Source organism: Heterodontus francisci, chromosome 11 (genome assembly GCF_036365525.1).
Source record: "Heterodontus francisci isolate sHetFra1 chromosome 11, sHetFra1.hap1, whole genome shotgun sequence".
Lineage (NCBI taxonomy): Eukaryota > Metazoa > Chordata > Chondrichthyes > Heterodontiformes > Heterodontidae > Heterodontus > Heterodontus francisci.
Window position 1 is genome coordinate 94,581,294 of NC_090381.1, and position 15,892 is coordinate 94,597,185.

At 43.0% G+C, this 15,892-nt stretch overlaps 1 protein-coding gene across 1 annotated transcript in view; it reads left to right on the forward strand.

Annotated features, from left to right (window-relative positions):
* The window catches only part of dner (delta/notch-like EGF repeat containing), a 342,780-nt gene that overhangs the window by 166,240 nt on the left and 160,648 nt on the right, over positions 1 to 15,892 (forward strand). Inside the window, exons 3-4 of the mRNA XM_068042557.1 lie at positions 9,928 to 10,028; positions 11,540 to 11,706. Coding sequence (XP_067898658.1) covers positions 9,928 to 10,028; positions 11,540 to 11,706 — 268 coding nt within the window. The remainder of the gene's footprint in view (positions 1 to 9,927; positions 10,029 to 11,539; positions 11,707 to 15,892) is intronic.

Here is a 15,892-nt window from a genome sequence, read left to right on the forward strand (position 1 = left end):
GCGCCGATCTTGATGCCTGCCTAAACTAAAATCTTCTGCACTTCCGGGGTCCGTATCCCTCTATTCCCATCCTATTCATGTATTTGTCAAGATGCCTCTTCAACGTTGCTATCGTACCTGCTTCCACCACCTCCCCCGGCAGCAAGTTCCAGGCACTCACCACTCTCTGTGTAAATAACTTGCCTCGAACATCCCCTCTAAACTTTGTCCCTCGCACCTTAACCCTATGTCCCCTAGTAACAGACTCTTCCACCCTGGGAAAAAGCTTCTGACTATCCACTCTGTCCATGCCACGCATAACTTTGTAAACCTCTATCATGTCACCCCTCCACCTCCGTCGTTCCAGTGAAAACAATTGAGTTTATCCAACCTCTCCTCATAGCTAATGCCCTCCAGACCAGGCAACATCCTGGTAAACCTCTTCTGTACCCTCTCCAAAGCCTCCACGTCCTTCTGGTAGTGTGGCGACCAGAATTGCACGCAATATTCTAAGTGTGGCCTAACTAAAGTTCTGTACAGCTGCAGCATGACTTGCCAATTTTTATACTCTATGCCCCGACCGATGAAGGCAAGCATGCTGTCTGTCTTCTTGACTACCTTATCCACCTGCGTTGCCACTTTCAGTGACCTGTGGACCTGTACGCCCAGATCTCTCTGCCTGTCAATACTCCTAAGGGTTCTGCCATTTACTGTATACTTCCCTCCTGCATTAGACCTTCCAAAATGCATTACCCCTCACATTTGTCCGGATTAAACTCCATCTGCCATTTCTCCGCCCAAGTCTCCAACCGATCTATATCCTGCTGTATCCTCTGACAATCCTCATCACTGTCCGCAACTCCACCAACCTTTGTGTCGTCCGCAAACTTATTAATCAGACCAGCTACATTTTCCTCCAAATCATTTATATATACTACAAAGAGCAAAGGTCCCAGCACTGATCCCTGCGGAACACCACTAGTCACATCCCTCCATTCCGAAAAGCACCCTTCCACTGCTACCCTCTGTCTTCTATGATTGATCCAGTTCTGTATCCATCTTGCCAGCTCATCTCTGATCCCGTGTGACTTCACTTTTTGTACCAGTCTGCCATGAGGGACCTTGTCAAAGGCTTTACTGAAGTTCATATAGATAACACCCTTCCTTCATCAATAATCTTTGTCACTTCCTCAAAAAACTCAATCAAATTAGTGAGACACGACCTCCCCTTCACAAAACCATGCTGCCTCTCACTAATAAGTTTGTTTGTTTCCAAATGGGAGTAAATCCTGTCCCGAAGAATCCTCTCCAATAATTTTCCTACCTCTGATGCAAGGCTCACCAGCATATAAATTCCTGTATTATCCTTGCTACCCTTCTTAAACAAAGGAACAACATTGGCTATTCTCCAGTCCTCTGGGACCTCACCTGTAGCCAATGAGGATGCAACGATTTCTGTCAAGACCCCAGCAATTTCTTCCCTTGCCTCCCTCAGTATTCTAGGGTAGATCCCATCAGGCCCTGGGGACCTATCTGCTTTAATGCTTTGCAAGACACCCAACACCTCTTCCTTTTTGATAATGAGATGACTGAGACTATCTACACTCCCTTCCCTAGGCTCATCATCCACCAAGTCCTTCTCTTTGGTGAATAGTGATGCAAAGTACTCATTTAGTACCTCGCCCATTTCCTCTGGCTCCACATATAGATTCCCTTCTCTGTCCTTGAGTGGGCCAACCCTTTCCCTAGTTACCCTCTTGCTCTTTATATACGTATAAAAAGCCTTGGGATTTTCCTTAATCCTGTTTGCCAATGGCTTTTCATGACCCCTTTCAGCCCTCCTATCTCCTTGCTTAAGTTCCTTCCTACTGTCTTTATATTCCTCAAGGGATTCATCTGTTCCTAGCCTTCCAGCCCTTACGAATGCTTCCTTTTCCTTTTTGACTAGGCTCACAATATCCCGTGTTATCCAAGGTTCCCGAAACTTGCCAAACTTATCCTTGCATGTCAGGGCGACTATGACCCCTATTAAGATGGCCTACCTCTGCACTTGTATTCTGGTCATGCATTTTCTTCAGCATTTCCCACTGTGTAGAGAGTAATGGACAGCGCAGTTATCAAGTTGATTATGTGTTACTAAACCAGGACACTCCAGTGAACTTGTTCCCCTCTCCAAAGATATCCTTTCGCCTCTCCATCACAATGTCTTTGAGAACATGGAGAAATATCATCAGCGTACCTTGTCTTTCACTATCATCTTGCTGAGAAATTACACAATTTAAAAAAAAATCACTGTCTGCAACTATTAGAGATGTTAAATGTTTTTATTCGCAGAATAGTGAACGCAAAGAAAGCATGTAATGTGATGTGACAAGTGCTGTTCCTTTGTGCTTCAGATTCCACTATGATATCTTCTAAGTTGTGAATTATAAAGCCTAATGAAAGGAAGAAGTGCTGGGGCAGTCTGCAAGCTCTGTTCTGCAGCCATTAGAGATTCTATTGGCACAGTGCCCCAATGTGCTTGCGCCTTTGAGGACCCAGCTACTGCTGCAGCAACATCATGGGCTGCCCTCAAAGGGCATAATGCGCTTTACGAACATACAAGCATACGAATTACGAGCAGAAGTAGGCCATTCGACCCCCTCTAGCCTGCTCCACCATTCAATAAGATCATGGCTGATCTGTTTGTGTCTCGAATTCCATGCTCCCTTCTACCCCGATAACATTTGATTCTATTGCCTAACAAGAACCTATCTAACTCTGCCTTAAAAATATTCAATGACCTCACCTCCACCACCTTCTGAGACAGAGAGTTCAAAAGTCGCACAACCCTCTGAGAAAAAATTCTCCTCATCTCTGTCCTAAAAGGGCAACCCCTAATTTTAAAACAGTGGCCCCTAGTTTCGACTCACCCACAAGAGGAAACATCCTTTCCACATCCACCTTGTCTAGACCGTTCAGGAATTTATAAACTTCAATCAAGTCTCGTCTCATTCTTCTAAACTCCAGTGAAAACAAGCCCAGTCTGTCAAACCTTTCTTCATAAGACAACTAGCTTATTCCAGGTATCAATCCAGTAAACCTCCTCTGAACTGCCCCCAACGCATTTACATCTTTCCTTAAATAAGGAGACCAAAACTGCACACAGTATTTGAGATGTGGTCTCACCAATGCCCTGTATAACTGAAGCATAACATCCTTACTTTTATTTTCAATTCCTCTCCTAATAAAGGATAGCATTCCATCAGCCTTCTTTATTACCTGCTGTACCTGCATACTAACTTGTTGTGACTTCTGCAGTAGAACACCTAGATCCCTCTGCACTTCAGAATTCCGCAGTGATTCTCCATTTAAATAATACTCTGCTTTTATATTCTTCCTGACAAAGTGAGCAGGTAAATGCGTGGCTCAAAGATTGGTGTGGGAGAAATGGGTTCGAATTCGTGGGACATTGGCACCAGTACTGGGGAAGGAGGGAGCAGTTCCAATGGGACAGGCTCCACCTGAATCATGCTGGGACCAGAGTTCTGGCGAATCGCATAACTAGGGCTGTAGATAGGGCTTTAAACGAAATAGTGGGTGTGAGGGTTCAGTTGCATGGAAAAACAGGAAGTTAAAGGAGAAGGTAGGAGTGCAGGTTAGTGGTGAGGCTGATTGTTACCAGAAATAAAAGGAAGGGCCATAACGTGTGAACATCATATTGCACCAAGGAATCGTACAAGAGTAGGGAAATTTCATAATAGAACAAACTTAAATGCTTTGTATGTGAATGCACAAAGCGTTCGGAATAAAATAAATGAGTTAACAGCGCAAATAGAGACAAATGGGTATGATTTAGTGGCGATTACTGAGACCAGGGAAACCAGGTTTGGGAATTGAATATCCAAGGGTACTCAGTATTTCAGAAGGTTAGTCAGGAAGAAAAAGGAGGTGGTGTAGCTTTGTTAGTGAAGGAAGAGATCAGCACTGTAGTGAGAAACGATATAGGCACTGGAGATCAAGGCATAGAATCAGTCTGGGTAGAAATAAGAAATAGCAAGGAAAGAAGTCACTGGTGGGAGTAATCTATAGGTCGCCAAACAGTAGTTCCGCGGTGGGGCACAGTATAAACCAGGAAATACTGGGGGCTTGTAAGAAATGTACGGCAATAATCATGGGTGATTTTAATATGCATATAGACTGGATTAATCAAATTGGCAAGGGTAGCCTCAACGGAGAGTTCATTGAATGTATTAGAGATTGTTTTTTCGAGCAATATGTTGTGGAACCAACCAGGGAGCAGGCTATTCTAGATTTGGTATTATGTAATGAGGTGGGATTAATTAATGATCTCATAGTTAAGGATCCTCTAGGGAAGAGTGATCGTAGCATGCTAGAATTTCAAATTCAGTTTGAGGGCAAGAAGCTGGAGTTCCACATGAACGTTCTGGGGTTAAACAAAGATAATTATAGAGGCATGAGGACAGATTTGGCCCTAGTGGACTGGGCAGGAAGACTACAAGGTAGGACAGTTAGCGAGCAGTGGCAGATGTTTAAGGAAATATTCAATTTATCCCAACTAAAATATATTCCAGAGAGGAAGAAAGATTCTAGGGGGGAGAAAACATCCATGGTTAAGCAAGGAAGTTAAGAATAACATAAAGACAAAAACAAGGGCATACCATATTGTAAAGGCAGGCTGGAAGATTGGAAAACTTTTAAAGATCAACAAAGGGTTACTAAAAAAGTAATAAAAAGAGCAAAGGTAAATTATGAAAGAAAACTAGCGCAAAATATAAAAACGGATAGCAAAAGCTTCTATAAGTATATAAAAAGGAAGAGAGCAGCTAAAGTGAATGTTGGTCCATTGGAGGATGAGACTGGGGAGTTAATAAAGGGAACATAGAAATGGCAGAGACACTAAATCAGTATTTTGCTTCAGTTTTCATGGTGGAGGACATTAGTACAATCCCAATAGTACAAAATAATGCAGAGGTTATAGAAAGGGAGGAACTTAGAACAATCATCATCACTAGGGGAAAAATACTGAGCAAACTATTGGGGTTGAAGGCCTAGGGTCTTAAAGGAAGTGGCAGTTGGAGATAGTGGATCCATTGGTTATAATATTCCAAAATTCTCTGGATACGGGAAAGGTTCCAGTGGATTGGAAAAAAGCTAATGTAACGCCGTTATTCAAAAAGGGAGAGAGGTAGAAAGTAGGAAACTATAGACCAGTTAGTTTAACATCTGTCGTTGGGAAATTTGGCAGATGGATTTTAACGTGGATAAGTGTGAGGTTATCCATTTTTGTCAGAAGAATAGAAAGACAAATTATTACCTAAATGGAGAGAAACTTCAGAGTGCTTTGGTGCAGAGGGATCTGGGTGTCCTCGTGCATGAATTGCAGAAAACTAGTTTGCAGATACAGCAGGTAATGAGGAAGGCAAATGGAATTTTGGCATTTATTGCTAAAGGAATAGAGTATAAAAGTAGGAAAGTGTTGCTGCAACTGTACAAGGCATTGGTGAGACTGCATCTGGAGTATTGCGTACAGTTTTGGTCCTGTTACTTGAGAAAGGATGTAATTGCATTGGAGGCAGGTCAGAGGAGGTTCGCTAGGTTGATTCCAGAGATGAGGGGTTTGTCTTATGAAGAGAGATTGAGCAGTTTAGGCCTTTACTCTCTGGAGTTGAGAAGAATGAGACGAGATCTAATTGAGGTATGTAAGATGATTAAGGGGATTGACAAAGTAGACATAGAGAGGATGTTTTCTCTTGTGGGGCAATCTAGGTCATAGTTTTAGGATAAGGGGTAGCAGATTTAAAACCGAGATGAGGAGAAATTACTTCTCTCAAAGGGTCATGAATCTGTGGAATTCACTGCCCCAGAGTGCGGTGGATGCCGGGACATTAGGTAAATTTAAGGAGGCGATAGACAGATTTTTAATTAGAAATGGGTTGAAGGATTATGGAGAACAGGCAGGAAAGTGGAGTTGAGGCTAAGATCAGCCATGATCGTATTGAGTGGCGGAGGACTCCTGCTTCTAGTTCTTTAGTTCTTATGTTCTCATTTTCCCACATTATACTCCATCTGTCAGATTTTTGTACACTCACTCAACCTGTCTATATCGGTCTGCAACCTCCTTATGTCCTCTTCACCACATACTTTCCTACCTATCTTTTGTGTCATCTGAAAATTTAGCTACCATGCCATCGCTCCCCTCATCTAAGTAATTGAAATAAATTGTAAAAGTTTGAGGCCCTAGCACAGACCCCTGTGGGACTCCACTATTCGCATCCTGCCAATCTGAAAAGGACCCATTTATGCATACTCTCTGTTTTCTGCCAGTCAGCCAATCTTCTATCCATGTTAATATATTGCCCCCTACACCATGAGCTCCTACTTTGTGCAATAACCTTTTATGTGGCACCTTGTCAAATACCTTCTAGAAATCCAATTGGCTCCCCTTTATCCACAGCACATGTCACTCATGTTAAACATGATTTCCATTTCACAAAACTATGCCCACTATTCCTGATTACCTTGAGTTTTTCTAAGTGCCCAGCTACAACTGCCTTAATGATCGATTCTAACATCTTCCCCATGACAGATGTCAAGCTAACTGGCCTATAGTTACCTGTTTTCTGCCTCCCCCCCCCCCCACTTCTTGAATAAAGGGGTTATATTTGCTACTTTCCAGTCTGATGGAACCTTACCAAAATCTAGCGAATTTTGAAAAATTGACACCAAATGCATCTACTCATTAGACACCTCTTTTAAGACCCTAGGATGAAGTCCATCAGGACCCGGGGACTTGTCAGTCCACAGATCCATCAGTTTGGTCAGTACTGTTTCCCTGGTGATTGAAATTTCACCAAGTTCCTCTCTTCCTTCCACCTCCTGATTTCCAGCTATTGCCAGAATGTTTTTGTATCCTCTATAGTGAAGACAGAAGCAAAATAATTGTTCATTGCATCTGCCATTTCCTTATTATCTACTATTGGCTCCCCATTCTCACTCTCTAGAGGACCAACATTCACTTTACTTACTCTTTCCCTTTTTAAATATCTGTAGAAACTCTTGCTATTTGTTAAACATTTCTAGCTAGCTTCCTCTCATACTCTAATTTCTTTCACCTGATTAACCTTTTAGTCATTCTCTGCTGTTCTTTATATTCTGACCAATCATCTGAACTGGCACACATCTTTGCACAATTATATGCCTTTTCCTTAAGTTTGATGCTTTCCTTAACTTCTTTAGTTAACCGTGGATGGTGGGTCCTCCCTTAGAATTTTTCTTTATGATAGGAATATACTTATTCTGAGTATTCTGAAATATGCCCTTAAATGTCTGCCACTGCTTCTGTATTGATTTATCTCCAGCCTAGTTTTGGGGGATATCACTGGTGGAGGGGCATATGCTGCCATATTAATAACATTGGCATAAGAGGCAGCTTTGTTTTTGTGGTGCTGCATTTTAATGTGAGAGGATGAGTCCTCAAAGCAGCCTGTGCACTGAGAGTTGAGAGTAATGCACTGTCACAAGGTCACTGAATCCTTCCTTAATGGTTGTCTTCAATCTTATTCTAAGTGTATCAAAACCAGGCAATATTGCCACTTGGATGGTCAGTCATGCCATCTCAACAGCAGCACAAGACAGCCCTTCCTGCACTATTCATGTGGCTATCTGTGGTCTCCACTGCGGATACCACTGACATCATGAAGATGACAATGGCAGCCTGCAGGCCATGTTCTGTAATGACACTACTTACGGCCTTGTGAACTGGATGCATGATTCACTGACATTCCCATTACATTCAACTTGCTGTGCATAGAGCCAAGTGACTCCTTACTCTGTTGTAGAATTAGCATCCTTCTTCTTAAAGCAATCTTAGTGTTGCTGTCTGACCATTAGTTATGAGGACTTCCACTGGCACTTCCTTGGCCTCTATTCCTTCCCATTCTTCTCCTGTGCTCCCGTGATCCTTCCTGGAAATCATCATCTATGTTCCCCTCACTGTGTGTCTCTGGGATGGCGTTTCCTTGAGTTCAGTGTGACATTGGATGTTATGGGCTTCTGACCATAGGGTGTGCCTGACTGTAGCTCCCCTCCTTCTGATGTCTGTGTAAAAAGAGAAAAGATAGACTTACATTTACATAGTGCTTTATTACATTGCTTGGGAATGTCCCAAAGCATTTTACGGCAATCAATGTCTTCAAAGTGCATTTATTATTTACCCTGCAGCAGTGAAACACATTTGCTGTCTGTAAGCTATCATTTGATGTGCTATTTATTAGTATGTGTGCTGACCAGGGAAAATAATCAGGAGATTTGAGCTAAACACCCACTTTGGTATCCTGTGCAACCGTTGGCATTGTGCAGCCTATCAAATTGATAGTGTATCTTCAAGCATGGTTATCAATGTACCTGACATGAAGCAACACTTCCAGGCAGCTGTTGCGGTGACTGGGTTGTGGGGTAGAATTGAATTTCTTGCCCCTTTCTAATTAGCGAGTTGCTTCAATAGTGTGAGCAGCTTATCAATGGAATTTTAATGAGACCCGTTCAGGAAAATGATTGAGCTTCCAGCTAATTCCATTGGGCGGGCAGAGGGCTTGCTTTGTCCCTCTCCTGCCCGATGAAAGTGGTTGCTTCAAAATCAACCCCACTATCCGGATGGAGTTGCACATGGGGGTGATATAACTGCTTACACCGATCCTGCATTGGTTCATGTGCTACTGAGAGCCCGGGTTCTTTAGTGGGGAATCCCACAAGGCATGGAAATGAGTCCTTTAGGATTGTAACATGAGTAATTGTCCTTGTGGCTCCTCGGGATGCTAAGCGTAAGGATGCCACTCCACAGTGCAGAGCAATTGATTTCATCCCCTGTGGTGCTTGTGCCTTCGGGAAGAAATACATTTGTGGCCTTCATCAGAGTTTTGTATCTTTAATGTATGATTTTGAGCTTTCTTTATTATGTTCTGGTAAATTTGACAGTAAAGAAGTATGCTTCCCTTTCATTTGTGATTCTTTCTCCATTATTTTTATGAAGCATCTTGAATGGGAAAGAGAGAGAGAGAGAGGTGGAGATGTTCAGGAAAGTAATTCCAGATCTTAAGAGTCTAAACAGCTGAAAGCATGGCTATTAATGTTGGGGAGATGAAAATGGAAGATGCACAAGAGGCCAAGATTGGAGGAATGCAGAGATCTCGGAGGGTTGTATGGCCAGAGGAGGTTACAAATATTTGAGGGAAAACATGGAGGGATTTGAAAACAAAGATGAGAATTTTAATATTGTGGTGTTACCAGATGGGGACCCAATATTGGTCAGCGAATACAGGGGTGATGGGTGAACATGCCTTGGTGCGAGTTAGAATACAGGTAGCAAAGTTTTAGATGAACTCAGGTTTACGGAGGGTGCAAGGTGAGAGGTCGGCCAGGAAAGTATTGGAATAGTCATGTCTTGAGATAACAAAGGTGTGGATGAAGGTTTCAGTAGCAGATGAGCTGAGGCATGGGTGGGAATGGGCAATGTTACAGGGGTGGAAGTAGGTGGTCTTGATGATGGAAACCATATGGCTTCAAAAGCTCAGCTCAGGGTCAAATAGAACACCATAGCTGTGAACAGTCTGATTCAACCTCAACCAGTGGCCAGGGAAGGAGATGATGTCGGTGGCTAGGAAATGGAGTTTGTGGCAAGGACTGAAGACAATTGGTCTTCCCAATATTTAATTGGAGGAAATTTCTGCTCACCTAATACTCAATGTCAGACCATTGATAGCAGCATATCCCCATGCACCATATCTATCATAGCCATCAGTTATCGGAGTCTTTCTAAAGAACAGTGCAAGGCTGATGGTAAAACTGGTTCAGCCTGGCACTACCCTTATTTTACTAGTTTCTAAACTCATATATCCAGAAATATATATAATGAGACTGCTAACAATTTTAACCTTTCTTTGTAACCAGATGATCAACTCTTCACATTTCTTCTGTGGAAACAATAGCTTCAATGAATCCGTTGACAGTCAACCACCTGCTCTTGAAGTACCTGAGGAGACTGCCCTAAGGTAAGGAAAAGAGAATTTCTGCCCAAGTCTTGTTGAATGGATTTGGCAGAACTAGCTGCATGCTACACTTGACGGCCCGAATTTTGCAGTTGCAATGATGGTGAAACTGTCAGCATTCGCTGGCGTTACAACTGTGAAACTGACAACAACTCTGACATCTTCATATGTGCTGTTAAATGCAGAAATCCAGAAGTTGCTGTAAATGATTCCTTGCTCCCCTACAGGATATGTTATTGAAGTCTCCACAGATGGAAATCTTATAAAATCGTTTGAAATGATGTGAACTTCCACTTTTCCAATATTAGTTTCGCTGTAAAAATCCTTGAAAAAATTACACCTTGTTGAATGAGTTCATAATTATGGCTGAACATCCTCTCTAGCCCCTGAGAAAACGAATATTATATTTGTGGAATGTCAAATTTCTAAATTATGATAAAAAAAAGTCTACAGATTTTTAAAATAATTTGTTTAAGGTTGTTTATGATATTTTAGCATCAACCTTAATCCCATATGTATGTCCCAATCTTTATTTTGTTATCTGTAAAAGGATTTTTAAAATTAATTCTTGGGATGTGAGCATTGCCCAGATATTTATAGAAAGATAATCAGTGGTTTTCACTTCCTGGTTTGCTGCCTGTGAGAATTCTTCAATGTGATTGGCTGCTGAGCATGTTTGATAACATCACTTCAGCTGGACGCCAGAGATCCCCTTGAGCTGACACCGGAATCAAGATAATGCTGGAGAAAGAAATGTCCACACCAAAAAGATCACTAGATCTACATGGGAAGCTCTCTTCAAAGTCAGCAGTGAGCCAAGCCATTGTTATTCTGCACTATCTTAGTAGAGTTGCGCATCATGCCCTGACAGAGAAAGCACACAAGCCACCTGGTATTCCAGCAGCAACCATCTCAGCTACACTGTGTTGGAAGATTAAGTATTAGCCAGAGCACAGAAACACAGCTGAATTCCTTATTCATTGAGGGGCATCATGCCCATTTTAAGGGTTCAGTGGCCAGATCATTTGTTCCTACGTAATGATAGGAATGCCAAGAGCTTCTAATTGACTAATTTCATTAATGTGACAGCACCACAAATAGCTTTTAATTGACCACATCCATAGCAATGACATTAGAAATGACCACATAAGGAGCAAATCAGATGGTGGACCGAGATGGCCCACCTTTGCGCCTGAGACCCCGTGATAGCTTTCAAGTAGAGAGCGCGTGGTAGGTCATTTTAACACTGCTGTCAAATCAAACAGTAGAGTGATTCTGTTGGGGCTCAGCTTGCAGTTACTACTGGCCGGAGATTCTATCGCATGGTACCCACACTGGCACCTAAGAAGCTTATGTTTTCACTATCATTTCAAATTGAACCAGAATGCTAAATGAGAGCTGTATCTCTTTGTAAAACTCAAAAATCAAACAAACTAATAGCCATTAAAATAAATTCCTTGCTCAAAGCATCAGTGAACAACTGAATTTATTTATAAACTATGTTTATTTTACAGAATTAAACTGAATGGGATTGACACATCTGTTGCTTTCTGGCAAGTCACAGAAGCTGAGTTCCAGCGATGTTCTGTTTCGAATGGAAAGAGCATCACTCCCTTGCACACCATCGAGGGTTTTGTTCTTTTAGAGGAGATGGTGTCTTTGGGAAGCAACTACTTTATTGGTAAGGTGTTTTGGTACTAAGCTCCTTCACGTCTCTTCCCTTTATTAGAACAGAATGGTTTGGTACAGGCCTCTTACAGGAGAAGATCATTCAAGCTTCAGTGAGCCTACTTGTCAATCAAATCAAAATGCACAAAATAAAATAATTACCTAATTGTGTGGATTGTCAACTGACAAGGAATATAGCAGCAGGTGGGCAATATAATGATAATATCATAAGGCATTTTGAACTATAGACCTATGTGCTATTGCAATTACACCAGCTGTGATTTGGCTTTTTGTAATGTATCCAGCAGCTCTCTGAGACATGGTCATTTTAATCTGCAATAATCTGTCATTTCTTGTGACTGAGATTTGTTTGTTATTTGGATGTCAGTGTATTGAGACTGTTTACGTAGCATTCACAAGTTACGTTTAGAGGAATGTGTGGTCTGATAATGTTTAATGTAGTCCATCCAGATCTGATTATGGATGGCTAAGCCAAATTGTTATGACACATACTCAAATAAGCATCCTTTAGACATGGGGGACTGCAGATGGAAGCTGTGCAAGGGGAATTGAGCAGGATGAGAGTCAGTAAAGATGACAAGGGCATCCAAGGTGGAGGGGATGGAATGATTGAGCAGAAGTATGGTGGTAAATGGAAGACCAAATGCTACACTGCTTGTTAGTGGAATTGTGAGTTTTCCTGGGCTGAATGCAGCAGGAAGTAAGGTTGGAAAGGGGTAGAAGATGGTGATGGAAGAAGTGTCCAGAGATGGCCCTGTTTGTGATCGTGACCATGGTAATAAGGAGTCCACAGGAGATAGCAAGGTCAGGGAACTGGGTGTCAATATGGGTAGGAGAGTTTATATGGAGGGAGACGTTTATGGAGTACAGGAGGGCAGTGAAATCAGAGGAGAGACGACAAAGTGAGCTTAGGTGGAGATTTAAATCATCAAGAGAAAGGAGTCACAAAGTGAAGAGGCTGAAGGAGGAAAGATATTTTGTTGAGTATTTCAGAATGATGCTTGAGAGACAGTAGAGAATGTAGATTTGAAAGGAGAAGTAAGAAGGAAGGAACTAGTTGAAGTTGTTGAAGGAGAAGTGCCAGACCAATTGGGGGAGAGACCAAGGTGTGATTTGAGTGATATGGATCACACTGTCATCGTTGTGGTTTAGGCTGCACAGATGCTGGAAAGTATGGCCAGGCTGGGAGGAGGGGGGTCATCACTAAGGTACAAGTCAGGATATCATTGCAATCATCCACGCTTTGTTGTAGGTGACAAGTGCAAGTGAATGGGCATTCATGAGTAAAGACATTGGACAGGAATTTTGGGCTCCCGAGGTTGGAAACAGAGGCGGAGAGGGACCGATAATACTGGAACTAGCCAACGTGCCAGTTTCTCAAACCTATTCCTGGCGTCAGCCATTTTAGTTGATGTGGGTTCAGGGCTGGAAGGGCTGCCCACCCCCAGTAGGCAGGCAGCCAATTAGGGTCATTAAGTTGAGGCCAAGTGGGATTTTGCAGTCAGCCTACAGTTTCCCAACACGATGAGGTGCAGATCAACTGCCTGGAGGCGGGCACCCAGCAGCTGGCCAGGGTGCCAGCATTCCAGGCAGGCCTAAAGGCCCTCCCTGCCTGCCTGGGTGGTGTTGCAACCAAAGGATGCCCAGTAGCAGAACATACACCAACCCCCCACCGCCCCCTCCCCACCACCACCACCCTCCCTCTCATCGCAATGGTGGCTTAGCTGCTTTCTCTATTTTTTTAATTAAATTTTTAAAAAAGTGGCTGAGAGGGCACCTACATGTTGAAGTGCCCTCTCAGTTACTTACCATTCATTGCAGCCGGGTGCTCCTCTCAAGCTGGAAGGCCTCTGATTGGCCCTCCAGATTCGAGAACCTGCTCACCATCCTTAATTGGACAGGGTAGCCGCCTCCATGCCAGTTAAGGGGGTGCCCTGGTCAAAATCCCAATGAGTGACTGTATCCTCCCCCCGGGGCAGCTTCGGGACCTGGAAACAGTCCCAGCTCCTGTTTCCCGCCCCCAAAAGTGAAAATTCAGCCCATTCAGTCTGATTCTAAGACATCCAGCACTTCTGTGACTCTGATAACCTTTGTGATTAGAAGAAGTTCCTATTGCAGTGCAGGCTGCACAGCTGGTCAAAAGCTGATGATGCCCGCATGTGGCATTTCAGAGGGCTGGCCACATGCACATTTTTCTGAAGGACGGAAAATCACCAGCAACTAACTGCCTTCCTTAAGAAGATAAACTCAGAATACCTGCAAAGATGCACTGGGGCCATTTTTTGTGTCACTCAGGTGCTATGTGTGCTAATTCATTGAATGGGAAAGGGGAGGGCATTGCCCTTTGGCTGGGGGTAGATGCAGGAAGCTCTTACTGGCTTCAGGCTAGAGTTTCATTATAATAGGCAAATAATGCAAGGTGGACATCAGCATGTCTTTGGCATCTTTTTCCATTCTTACTGTGCCACTTACAAATCATACCAATAAATAATTGGCGTCCAAGATTGGCAAGAAATTTGCTTCAGACAGAAGTTCATTGAAAAGGCAAATTAAGAAGATTATGTGAACTATTTCTGTACTAATGCTCTTTTTGCTCTGGTGTCAGTTGCGCTTTCATGACCCTTTATGGTAATTACTCTGCTTTTTTTTTCTTCCAACTCTATTAGAGCTGCCAATGGTTTTCCCAATGGGAATTACCACCAATGTCAGCATTTAGGAGGGGAATTGGGTAGAAGATTAGCAGAGATGGCGAGGTAGGTCAGGGGGTCAGAGTGCACCAGAGTTATTCTGTGCACACCCAGATGAACATATGAACATATGAATTAGGAGCAGGAGTAGGCCACTTGGCCCCTCGAGCCTGCACCACCATTCAACAAGATCATGGCTGATCTGATTGTAACCTCAACTCCACATTCACGCCTACCCCCAATAACCTTTTGTATTCAATTCCCCTCGCAATAAACAATAACATTTTATTAGCTTTCCTAATTACATGCTGTACCTGCTTACTAACCTTTTGCGAATCATGAACTCGGACACCCAGATTCCTCTGCATCTCAGAGCTCTGCAATCTCTCACCATTTAGATAATATGCTTCTTTTTTATTCTTCTTTCCAAAATGGACAATTTCACATTTTCCCACATTATACTGCATTTGCCAGATCTTTGCTCACTCACTTAAACCTATCTATGTCCCTTTGTAGACCCCTTATGTCCTCTTCACAACTTACTTTCCTACCTTTGTGTCATCAACATCTATGGACAGTGGTACATACATCTAACTTCGGCAGACTTGCATTTATGTAGCACCTTTCACAACCTCAGAACATTCCAAAACACTTTACAGGCAATTAAGTACTTTTGAAGCATAGTCACTGTTGTAATATAGGAAACACAGCAGCCAATTTGTGCACAGCAAGGTCCCACAAACAGCAAAGTGATAATGTTGAGATAATCTGTATTAGTGGTCTTGGTTGAGCAATAAATATTGATTATTTTCTGTAGAGTCATACAGCACTGAAACAGGCCCTTTGACCCACCACGTCTGTGCCAACCAACAACCACCAATTTATACTAATCCTACATTAAACCCATATTCCCTACCACATCCCCACCTTCCCTCAATTCTCCTATCACCTACCTACACTAAGGGCAATTTACCATGGCCAATTTACCTATCAACCTGCAAGTCTTTGGCTGTGGGAGAAACTAGAGCACCCGGCAGAAACCCACACAGTCACAGGGAGAACTTGCAAACTCCACATAGACAGTACCCAGAACTGAACCTGGGTTGCTGGAGCTGTGAGGCTGCGGTGCTAACCACTGCACCACTGTGCCACTCTGGTTGAGACACAGGGGAGAACTCCCCTGCTCTTCTGCGAAATAAAAACAGAAAATGCTGGAAATACTCAGCAAGTCTGGTAGCATCTGTGCAGAGAGAAACAAAGTTAAGGGACTGAATATTTGGGCCCTGCCAACATCAGGAATGGAGATGGATGGGACCCAATAAATTACGAGGCCAGTAAGTGTGCTGACCTCCCGACCCCATTGCCAACATTGCCCATTTTGGCCGATGCAGGTTCTGGGCCTGGGAAGGCTGCCAGCCCCTACAAGGCGGGCAGTCAATTAGACTCATTAAAGGTAGTCTCCCGATGTGAGGGAAGGGCAGATCAACTGCC